The sequence below is a fragment of the Phaseolus vulgaris genome, chromosome 3 (assembly GCF_000499845.2).
Source record: "Phaseolus vulgaris cultivar G19833 chromosome 3, P. vulgaris v2.0, whole genome shotgun sequence".
In the NCBI taxonomy this organism is placed as follows: domain Eukaryota; kingdom Viridiplantae; phylum Streptophyta; class Magnoliopsida; order Fabales; family Fabaceae; genus Phaseolus; species Phaseolus vulgaris.
In genome coordinates, this window is record NC_023757.2 from 28339063 (window position 1) to 28350347 (window position 11285).

The following is an 11285-nucleotide window of genomic DNA, read 5'->3' on the forward strand; positions in this document are numbered from 1 at the left end:
GTAGTAACAGAGAGGCTGTTTGAAATAATAATAATACTCATTGAAAGGCTGTTACACAGGTTTATAATAATAATAATAATACTGAATTGGTAAATTGATTAAAAGGTAGTCCTCTGTCCAAAAAAGATATTAAACTAGCGGGAACTATGAATTTCACCTTCCCTCCTCTTTCAAATTTCTTTCCTTTTTCCCCCAAATTTGCAACCCCTCCAACCCTTTTCCATAAATAACAAATCAAATAAACAACTTACCTATTATCATTGGTTCAATTACATAATTTGAATGACCCGCTTTAAAATTTGGGAACCAAAATAAACGCTCCAATTTTAGTTCACAAATTCATAGATCATAATAAGTTGGGCATTTGATGAGCAATGTTTGGTTTGATAGATTCGAATTTAGTGAATTGGCGAGTTGAATCGTTGGTGGAATTTTCCTTGGAGGGCACCGACAAGTAGTGATGTATGGTATATAGTAAGGTGAAAGAAAAGAAATGTTGAGACAAGGAAGAAGAAGATTGAGAAATAGTGGACTAACTATATTACCAAAATTGGACTTGAATGATTTCATTTCTTACAACTGTTGACAACCAACCCATACACTCAATCACTCAATAGAGAAGAAAACTAATACATATACAATTCGGAAAAGGTTAGGGGAACATCCTAAAACAAAATCTAGATTTCTCCTTAATAATTCTTCTTCTGCATCATCTTCTACATCAATAAAATGATTAATTTGATTCAAGCATAAACGGATCCATACGAGAGCGACATCAAAAGCACCGCAGCTTTTTCTTCCTCCCCGAGCTTCTTCCAATGCGATCGGTGCAACAAAACCTCCCTCCCCAACGCGCCGCCACCTATTGCGGCGGCCCCGGCGCCGCCACTCCTCTTCCCCTTTCTTCCGTCCTCGTTGCTCCCCTTGCTTATCCCCAGAATTGCTCTCTTCTTCTTCCGGCTTCTGATCCCGCAGGCGTTGCACAGAGACTGAAAAAAAGCGATAAGAAGGTGAGATCAAGGGTTGGTGTGAGTCCAGGTGGCGCGATCTGGTAAATGGAGAGTGTACTGACCTTAGGCCCTGCAGGACCGCCCCTCCAGAGAGGGGTCTTGGTGGTGCCGCAATCGGCGCAGGTTTTCTTCTGCTCATTGTTGCTGCTTGGACTGTTCCCCGAGGAAGGCGCGTTAGGGTTTGAGTCCTCACCCTCCGATCCCTGCACAACAACCTCCATTAATCAAACAAACCCTAATCAGAAACCCTGAAACCACTACACGAAGGCTAACACTCACTTTTTCAGTTGGATCCACCATTCCGATCTCCGAGATCTGAGATTCGATTGGATTCCGAGAACACCTCTCGATTTGGCGGCACCAGAGCGAGGGAAGAAGCATGCAGAGGAAGCAGAGTGATAGAGTGAGTGTGGTGAGAGAGAGAGAGGTAGAGAGAGAGAGAGAGAAAGAGAGAGGGAAAAAGAGAGTGAGAGAGGGAATCGAATCGAAACGACGACGCTCGCAACGCAGACACACGCGCACCAGCCGCAGCAGATCTAATCTTAAAACACCAGAGCTTTATAAATGGGATGGCAAAACCCTAACTCATCCCTCCGCAAATTACCAGAATGCCCCTTCCCTCCTCTTCTTTTCCCTTCACCCGCCAAAACCCACAAAATCATGAAAAACGCGCCATGCCTTTCCCTCTAAACCTTTTCTTAATTCCTCTCATTATTACCATTTCTTAATTATCATCAATTTTCCTTCCAACCCTTCCTCCTTCAATGGACAATTACTCATTTTCATTATTCCCTCCCCTCACATTCTTCAAACATTAATCACTCAATTCATATCATTTTATACTTTTAAAAACCTTAATGTAAGGCCAAACCAACCCTAAACAACAACATCTTCTCACCAGTCTTCAACTTCTTTAAAAACTTTAATGTAAGCCCACATTCTATAGGTATATATATATAGAGAGAGAGAGATAGAGAGAGGTTTGGCTTTCATATTCTTTCTCTCATTCTTGTATTTATGAAAACAATAAATTCTCAAGGTAAGTGATGTTCAGGTCATTTCTTTTGGAACAAAAACTCCTTCCCTACTCATAGGGTAAACATGTCTGTCTCCATATATTTTCCATTTCATTAACAGATAAAGGTTATAAGAACTTCTTTATGTCTTCAATCTATTAAATTAGTTTTGATCATTTTTAATCCAAGATTAACAAGTTAGGGACACTACTGGAAGAATATTACAAGTAGTGCATCTTTTGCCCTTGTCTTGGCACCCATGATTGAATCCAAAAGAGTTGTATTCTTGTTTGACTATTTTTATTGTAACTAAAATGTGGTCAAACATGTCAAAACTTCAGTCTATTTTGAAGACCTTGGTTAATATTGTACATGTACCTCTATAAATAGTGAAGTAAGACTTCAGTTTGTTTGTTCAAAATAAATTGAAACAGGGAAAATGACATAAAAATATCAAAATTTATGTGAGACTGGAAAAAAAAAATAAGCACAAGTTGTATGTGCCTTATTCAAAATTTATGTCAACCACGTAAGTATGTCGTTGTCAAACTCTTGGCTGATGATAATTATAGTATGTAGGTTATTGAGCTTAATTAAACTATCATGAGAAAAGTTGATAATTTTTTCTATCAATAACAATAACAAATGCCAAACAGAAATCAGTACAATTTGTGTAAATAGATAGATATTATATATTTATCTTACTAAAAATATAAATAATTAGTAACTACTAAACTAATAAAATTATTACTCCTATAGAGTATCACACCTTAAACTTTTAAACATACATATCAAATACTTTACAAAATAATGAGCAACTTTTTATTAAAATTGCATGAAGAAAAGTTTGTTCTGGCATTATTTTTTCTGTGGGTCTTATTTCTCACCTTCCCAATTGTCATTTTTGCTTCCCACCCTCCCAAATGTTACAATCATTTGAACTTTGAAGTTGTGGTGGAAAAAGGGTATCCCTTAAATAACTCACTTGTTTATTGCATTGGAATTTCCACTTATCAGTGGCATGCTTCCTTTGTCTGTGAAGGTTTCGTTTTAGGTTGTTTTAGTATCTTAACATATTGCTTGAAATCCAAGAACAAGATAATTAGAAAAACATACACACCCTTTGGAAGTAATCACTCATTACCTAGGGCTATGTTCTTCAAATGTGCAAAAAAACAAACATGACACATATATTTTAGTGGACCATCTCATACATTCACTATCTCTCACATTACTATATGATCGAAAGTCATTATACAGTATATATCATGTTTTTGCTAACACATGCCTTGATACATCAACACAACCTCATGCCTAAGTAACGAGGTCAAATCATGTTTAAACGAGTTTCGTCACACTTAATATAAGATTAAAAGTAATAATTGTGTTAGTAAGAAATAACACTATCTTTTAAATAGATTCATTACATTAAAAATACGTATTTAATAATAATTAAAACTTATGCCAAATTATACGCCTGCTTCACATAAAGGTTGGTCCACGGATCAACTCATATAAAAAATATTTTTTTAAAAATTAATTTTTTAAATAAAAGTTCTAAATAAATTTTTTTTTTATTTAGATGCATTAGATAAATAATTTTAAAATATTATTCTCACGAGACATGCATAATAATATGTAAGTAAAAATTTTGGAATGTAATATATGAAACTGTTGAAAAAAATATGAAGATGTGAAAGAAATTATTAGATTTTTATGTTATGCAGATCAATATGCTTAGTTGAACTCGTTTTATCATCCTTAATAGAAATACCTTTTGTAAATACTATATTGCTAACCAAGATCAAAACTGAAAACCAAATTTCTTAGTAGTTACCGCTAACCAAAACCAAAACTGATGACAAAATCTCTTAGGAGTTGACGATGATGATACCCACTCTCAAATTCTCAAACCCCAATAACAATACTATTTACAAAAGATGAAAAAAAAAAGGGTATTTGAATCCATGATAATACATGATAGTTGTTTGTTGGAACTAATTTGAAAGGAAAAAATTGAAAATATAGAATTAAAAAATACGTACAAATGTGGTGAGAAAGAAGTGGAAACTCAATTGACTTCCAAGAATAAGAGAGAGAAAGAAAGAATATAAAAAATAATGTGCATAATTGATTATTTAGGTGTTCGTTTTTGTTTTTCTATTTTGTCTTTATACTGTAATAATAATAATTATTAAAAATAATATTAAATAAATTTAATAAATAAATAAAATTATTGATACTATATAAAATTATAATAAACTTAATTAATTAATTTAAATTTTCATGTTTTATAAAAAAATATTTTAAAATAGAACTTTTTTATTTATTAAAAGTTAACAATATTTTTTATTTTAATTTAAATTTTATTTTAACTCTAATTTATATTAAAAAAAGTATTTCTATATCAAATTACCTATAAATTATTTTAAATGTATACAAAGTATTTTATTATTTCAATGACATCTATTACAAAAAATTTACTTACTTTTTTGTGAGAAAGAATAAAAGAGACTAAAGAGAAACAGGAAACAATATGTATTATTGAGAGAATGAAAAAATATTACACTTATAATTAAAGAACGAGAGAGAAAGAGCAATATACATACATATATACATACACATATATATATATATAAAATAGACTATTGACTAATAGTTTGTAAAACTTTATTTATTTTTTTATTAATTTAAATAATTTCATCCTTTTTCCCTTTTTCCTTTGTTTTCATCTTTATTTAATTCAAGCAAAGCGTTAGAGTTATGCGTCATCAGAACATTTTGACGTTGAATGTATCTTTTTTTTTATCTACTTTTTCTTTCTTTTGAGAAAAAAACCTGCAAAAAGACGATGACAACAGATAATGGTGGAAGAGTTTTGAGAATTATTTTGTCAAAACTATTTAATATAATAACTATTAAAGAGGTGAAGTGTGAAAACTGAAGTGATAGAATGAATATATAAAAAGATGAGGTTTCGAAACTGAATTGATATGATGAGAAAAGAAACTGCAAATAGTTGAATTGATCTTGATTTAAAAGTTATAGTTCATAATTAAATCTGCTTCGTAAAACAATCATTTATTCTTACATCGACACATGTATGAAATATTAAGTACACAAACAAGAGAATAAAATGTCTAAATAGAAAAATCATGAGCTTTTGTAAGGGGAGAAAAAAAATCAATTTTACCAAATAATTGCAAAATAATATTCTTTTAGTAATTTGTGTTTTTTTCCCCTCTTTTATATGAAAGAGGTTGAGGAAGATACTAGAATGAAGTGGAAACAAGAAAAGAGAAGACTAATAACTAGGAAAAGACACAAGTTTGTCTTGGCCAGTGATTCGTGCAACAAATGGTTGACTCATATCAACATTCTTAATAAACCAAAACTGTTGACACATCACATAAAGTTTGGTTGGTATCTTGAAACTTGGAGTTCTGAAAACATAAAGTAAACTATCTACAAAATTAGGATATAAACGATCTATCTTGTATTCATTTCTTAAAAATGAAACCATTTTTTGCATCATAAAATTAAAAAAATAATATAAAATTTATGAAAAAATAATAAACATTTTAGCATGAAAAACGTTTTTCAGATAACATATAGTTTATTTTTACTATTTTCCTACTCATTCAAATATTCATTCAAGATAATCTTTAATGATTGTTTTATTTATCCAATTTATTTATATCATAATTTCATTATCTATCTATTATAGTTTATTAGGATGTGTGTTAGTTTTATTCAAGTATCCTTTTCATTTCAATAAATTTGAACCCTCTTTTGTCCAATATTTATAATTTAAACGTACTACTTTAATGCTTAAATTAACGTCAACCTAGATTGTTGTAGACTTTCGGGTTTTTGTAGTGTAAATTGTATGTTAAACAAGCTTTTCCTCAAATAAATCTATACTGAACCATAATTTATTCTGATGATTGAATTGAATGATTTTAAAAAAATAAAATCCAACGAGTTATAGTAAATATGGCTAATTAATTATGCATGGTATCTTTATGAATTCATATTACGCAAATGATAGATCAATCAAAGTGTTAAAGTTTATAATAGACCCTCCCTTCTGATCGAGTTACCTTGTGAAGCCACCATTTCTACCTTCACGTCTTGATTCCACCATTTGTTATTTTTTAAATTATCCGAGTAGATATTTTTATTTACTGACATATTAAAACCCATGTCTTAAACTTTAACTTTGTTAACATAGTTTATTCTACATATTTTAGGGATTTTTAAAAATAGGATAAATAAAATAACATTCATATAAAATTGGAGACCAACAAATAAAAAAATTCAACAATTTAATCTCAAATAACTTTAATAAAAAAAATATTAAACAAAAGATCAATCCACTGGCTCTTAATTGGTTGAAGGGTCGAGATACGCAATAGATTTTGAATTATAGAAACAGGTAGAATGAGCCACCAGATTCAATCCACTTTGATATCTATAATAACGTCACACTCTATTCGTACAAGTTATTAATACTATCAAATTTTAGTGTTAAAAGTAATGTTATGATGTATGTAGAGTCTATTTCACCTGTCACCATTGGGACAAATTAGTGTAGAGCTTAAACTTATTACACCTTTCCTAGCAAATTGGTAATCATGATTGCCCAAAATATATATGAACAAGCAAAAAGCTTGAAAACCACGTACAAAAATAACACTAATTTAAGATTCAAATTTATAGTAGACCATAAAATTGGTTTCGGAAAAATATATTTACCCAAATCAAATACTGACCCCAGTAAATCTTTACCAATACAACTATTGACTCGATAAAAGTAGCACCCAAAGCCGCATTGAACAAAATCCCCTCGGCATATGGCCTGTGTCCCTGCCACAGCAACATACAAAATCCCTTCCAGATATTTCTCACCAGCATTATATATTTTTAATACAGTAAACACTGCTGAAGAGGTCATTATGCTGCTGTTAATCCACCAGTGCCTTCTCTACTTGGACATGGTAGCTAAACTGACCTTCCCCGGCATCTCATAAACCACGAAGGAGACACTAGACCAGACTGTAAGCAGACACAAGGAGCAATAACTGACCCACCAGGACTTTATCCCAAAAGTCATCCGGCATAAACCTACTTCATCCAACAAGCCCCTACAAATATTGGAATTAAATAGTTTAGAAATAATGCCGAGGCTTGTCAAAATTATACATATGATTTCTGGTCTAAAATGACATGTAAAGCATTAACCTTGTCAGGAAAAGGTCCTCAGCTGAAGTTGAATCCACCAGACGGGACTGGGAGTTCACTTCCAAAAGCAAAATCAGGTTGAGCACCCTCTCCTGAAGGTAGGGTCTCGTCTTCATCTTCCAACCAGTACGTTTCAAGAATTTTAACAGCCTTTTCGTAGATTTCGTTGTTGTCATGACTCTGCAGGTTTTCAATCTTCTCCAATCCCTCAGCATCGTCTATCATCTGTGCATACAAGTTGACATCTCCAGTGTTACCTAGGCTCTTCTCAGCTTCTCCAACCTTCAGAATATTCTCTAGGCCTTCTAAACAGACAGTGACAATTCTTGGATCCGGACAAACAAGAAGATCACAAAGAGGCTTTATGCAACCCTGAGCAACCAAGTACCTTAAAAATACCATAAAAATAAGTGAATGCCATCATAAAGTCATAAAAAGTGACTTTTAAAGAACAACCAATCACCAGAAAGCACATACTTAATCTGGTCATGAGTTCCACCAGATGTAGCATTTGAGACTGCCCAGGCAGCTTCCTTTTTGATGTCAAACTCAGCATTTTGAAGAAGATTGACAAGGGGGGCAACCAGACCAGCTTCAATAACAGACTACGGAAGTTTTTTCAACAAACAAAATGAGTAAATCTTGTGCTTTGCAATAATAGTGTAAGCATAAATAATGAATGAGAAGGTTTATTATCTTATTGGTAAATTGTAAGATTAATGACAATAATTAAGATTCACATATATAGTCAACAAGGTCATAAAAAAGCACAGTATCATTACTCATGATCATGAAATAACAATAAACTTAAATCTGAGAACATTTTAACACGAAGGAACATATCAAAATATCAATGGGTAAACCAGTTATATTAATCTCTTTTCTCACCCAATAATAGAACAGCAAAGAACACAAGAGTATAAAGATAGCCTCATCAAAGAGGAGAGACAAATATAAAAATACAAGCACTGAGGCAGGAGACCGCTAACCAGCAGGACAGGACCTCTCCAAATAATGAATGCAACCAGCAATATAATAGGAGACAGAAGAACTGTGCAGCATGGGAGACAGAATGGAGAAAAAAGTAGGGTTTCTTTCTAAAATAATTCATGTGGGTCATATAAGAAGGTTCAGATTGATTAATTCGCCATTTTGCCTCATTTTTTATAAAAAAGAAAAAGAATAAGGCATTTTCAGAACCAGGTCATGCACAATCTGGCTCCAATTACAAGTGCCATGCAATCAGCTCACGAACTGAATTGTGTGATGCAGAAAACTTATAGCAATTCAGGAACATTCAGGCAATTCAGCACCCAAAATGATTCAACAACCTATGGTTGTTATTGAAACCTAAAATCACATGAAATCACAATTCTTGCAATTTTGGCAACACACACACACACACAAAGCCCTGCTTTCAGCAGTTAAAAAACAAAGCTCAACACCAAACAGCTTTGTATTTAATAGAAAACCACTTTTTTTTCCTTGGGGAAGGTAGGCCAATCATCACACTTTCCTTGGTTATAATTCCACCATATTTTCACCTTAACTGTGCTTATTGTGCATAATGAAAGAAGCATAAAAAAATCTACAATAACAAGCTATAATCAAATGTTCTCAACGAATCAATTCAATTTAACATGTATACAAATTCAAGACAAAAAATCAGAAAAAGTATAACCTATAAAAACAGTGACAATTGGGCTTTGCCGGCTTACCTGTATCTGTTCCTTATTTCCAGCAGTAATATTTGATATAGTCCAGCAAGCTTCTTTCTTGATGCTTTTTTTATGATTATGATTCAACAGGTTCAGAAGGCAAGGGAGCGCACCATGATTGATAATAGACTGATGGAACAAAACAAAAAAATCCACCACAATTAGGAGATTATTCGAAGAACAATGTTGAACAAGAAAATAAATAGTATCAAGAAAATTACTATAAATGTTGACAAGCCATTACCTGAGTTTGCATGTCATCTCCAGTTACAATATTTCCCACAGTACGAAGAGCAGGAATTAGCACCGAGGGAGATTGGTTCCTGAAAAACATTCATAAAAAGTTAAGGCACAACTAGCACAGTAGAATCCATTTAAACAGGTACAGTAGAACATAAATAGAAAGAAAAAGATTTTAAGAATTTAGTTCAATTGATTGAACATGATGCTTAGGTTGCTATAGACTTTTTGGTTCGAGTCTATAAAAAATAGAAGAAAAAGTGTGGTTGTTACAAACTTTGATGAATAAATTTTGTATAACGTGACTACAATGTGATATATCTGTATGGCACACGCATGTTATAGGTTTGATAGATAGGAGATATAGAGTTATGACTTGAATAAACAGGTACAGTAGAACGAGTACTCACAAGAGTAGCTGCACCAATGTGGGACATACACGTGCCTCAATAACTGCTTGAATCTTGTCATTCGGGCCGTCAGAAAGATATGATAATGCCCAGCAAGCATCTGTCAAAACTTCTTCATCATTGGAGAAGATCAAGCGCTCAAGTGCTGGAAGTGCTGGTCTCACCTGTCCATTAAATATTATCAATAGGAATACGGTAAAAGACGCTATCTCGAGCTGAATGAACCAATAAAGAGATAAAACGACATTACCTGTTCAAATGGAGGCTGTGGCTTACCCCTACAAAAGTTAGATAATGTCCATGTGGCATTTCTTAACATTGAAAGTTTTGCATGTTCATTCAACTGAGCCAATAGTGGGACGAGGGCGCCATGGCTGAGCACTAGATCTCGACACCTAGGGGAGTCACCAGCAACATTTCCCAAAGCCCACACTGCCTAGAATTTTCAGGGAATTAATGTTTCAGTAAAATTAAAAAGGCAAGATGCATGTGCTGCCCCAGCCACATTCAAACACATACCTGCTCCCGAACATCATCACTGGGCGAACTAAGCAGCTTGACAAATATAGGAACTGCCCCATGATCAATGACCACCTTAGTGTTCTCAGAAGTTCCAGATGCAATGTTTGTAAGAGCCCACGCAGCCTCAAACTAAACAAACAACAATCAACATAAATAAGTAACAAATTTCAACCACGAGGAGAAACGCAAGCATTAAGATGCAGTTCAAAAGGGTCCTCGAACCTGAAGTTGAGGGAAATCCTCCCTGACAAGAAACTCAACAAAACGCGGAACAACACCAGCTTGAATAACTTCCTCAATCGGAGGGCTTCGTTCTATAGCAAAAATCATTAACCACACGTTAACACAGAACCCCAGCAATATATGCTACTAGGCCATCAACAACTAGAATTTAGAAGCACGTTATTCACAAAGCAGAGTTACCAATTGAAAGCAGCTTGCGAAATTGCGTAGTGGCTTCAAGTTGAAGATTATTATCATCCGACCAAACTCCAGCAACCATCGCCGGAAGACTCTCTAACTGCACAAATAAATAACCATAAAAATTGGTTCTATGACGAACTATCATCGCAGTATCAAAGCACGCGATCAAACCCTAATTCGCACAAAAGCAATATACAGAAAGCAAAAGAATGCAAAGAGACGATGTACCTTCTTGTCAACAGTGGAAGCCTGAAGAGGAGCCGGAAACTGTTGCTGAGCTTGGAGACCTTCGCGACGTTTCTTCTGCAAGCTCTCTTCGCGCTTGCTCTTTCGGATCTCGACCATATTATCCTCTCTTCGGCGACGACCCTCGTCAGCATCAACTGCAACCTTGTAACGGTTGCGGCGAACCTCGGTTCTGGCATTTGGCCTGAGAGACATGGTTTGGGTGGAAATGGGATGGGTGAAGAAGAACAGGGGAAGAAGAATTTGAAAAACCCAAACCCTAGCTAGATACTTGATACTACAGATTAGATTGGATTGGATAGTTAGGTTTATGTAATGTGAGGGTTTGGATCTTGGATCTAAACCTTCGCGCTCGATGCGGGTTATGGATCCAAGCCATGGGTCCTCAATAATAAATCATACCACAATCATAATGCGACCTAATGTTTTAAACTTTCAACGGTCATTTCATCCAAC

The 11285-nt window shown here is 34.0% G+C and overlaps 2 protein-coding genes across 2 annotated transcripts; both read right to left on the reverse strand.

Annotated features, from left to right (window-relative positions):
* Positions 1-517: 517 nt before the first annotated feature.
* Positions 518-1685, reverse strand: LOC137806988 (GATA transcription factor 16-like). The gene is made up of 3 exons (XM_068607395.1): positions 1290-1685; positions 1073-1213; positions 518-989 (listed from the first exon to the last, which is right to left on the reverse strand). Exons 1-3 carry the CDS (start codon positions 1389-1391, stop codon positions 744-746), a joined length of 489 nt encoding a protein of 162 aa, XP_068463496.1. The 5' UTR covers positions 1392-1685; the 3' UTR covers positions 518-743.
* Positions 1686-6711: 5026 nt separating this feature from the next.
* LOC137806989 (importin subunit alpha-2-like) lies at positions 6712-11285 on the reverse strand. Its single transcript, XM_068607396.1, has 11 exons — positions 10812-11285; positions 10584-10680; positions 10383-10474; positions 10158-10289; positions 9889-10074; positions 9639-9802; positions 9233-9311; positions 8989-9117; positions 7748-7875; positions 7271-7658; positions 6712-7173 (listed from the first exon to the last, which is right to left on the reverse strand). The coding sequence occupies exons 1-10, from the start codon at positions 11022-11024 to the stop codon at positions 7289-7291; spliced, it is 1590 nt and encodes a 529-aa protein (XP_068463497.1). The 5' UTR covers positions 11025-11285; the 3' UTR covers positions 6712-7173; positions 7271-7288.

Bases quoted from the DNA above. Each gene is read 5' to 3' on its own strand.
- LOC137806989 (XM_068607396.1), bottom strand. From the start codon at position 11,024: ATGTCTCTCAGGCCAAATGCCAGAACCGAGGTTCGCCGCAACCGTTAC. The intron at 10,475-10,583 runs GTAACTCTGCTT...TTTTTGCTATAG, and splicing joins TCGCAAGCTGCTTTCAATTG to AACGAAGCCCTCCGATTGAG. The intron at 9,803-9,888 runs GTAATGTCGTTT...TTTAATGGACAG, and splicing joins CACAGCCTCCATTTGAACAG to GTGAGACCAGCACTTCCAGC.
- LOC137806988 (XM_068607395.1), bottom strand. From the start codon at position 1,391: ATGCTTCTTCCCTCGCTCTGGTGCCGCCAAATCGAGAGGTGTTCTCGG. The intron at 1,214-1,289 runs GTGAGTGTTAGC...GTTGTTGTGCAG, and splicing joins TGGTGGATCCAACTGAAAAA to GGATCGGAGGGTGAGGACTC. The intron at 990-1,072 runs GTCAGTACACTC...GCTTTTTTTCAG, and splicing joins GCGGTCCTGCAGGGCCTAAG to TCTCTGTGCAACGCCTGCGG.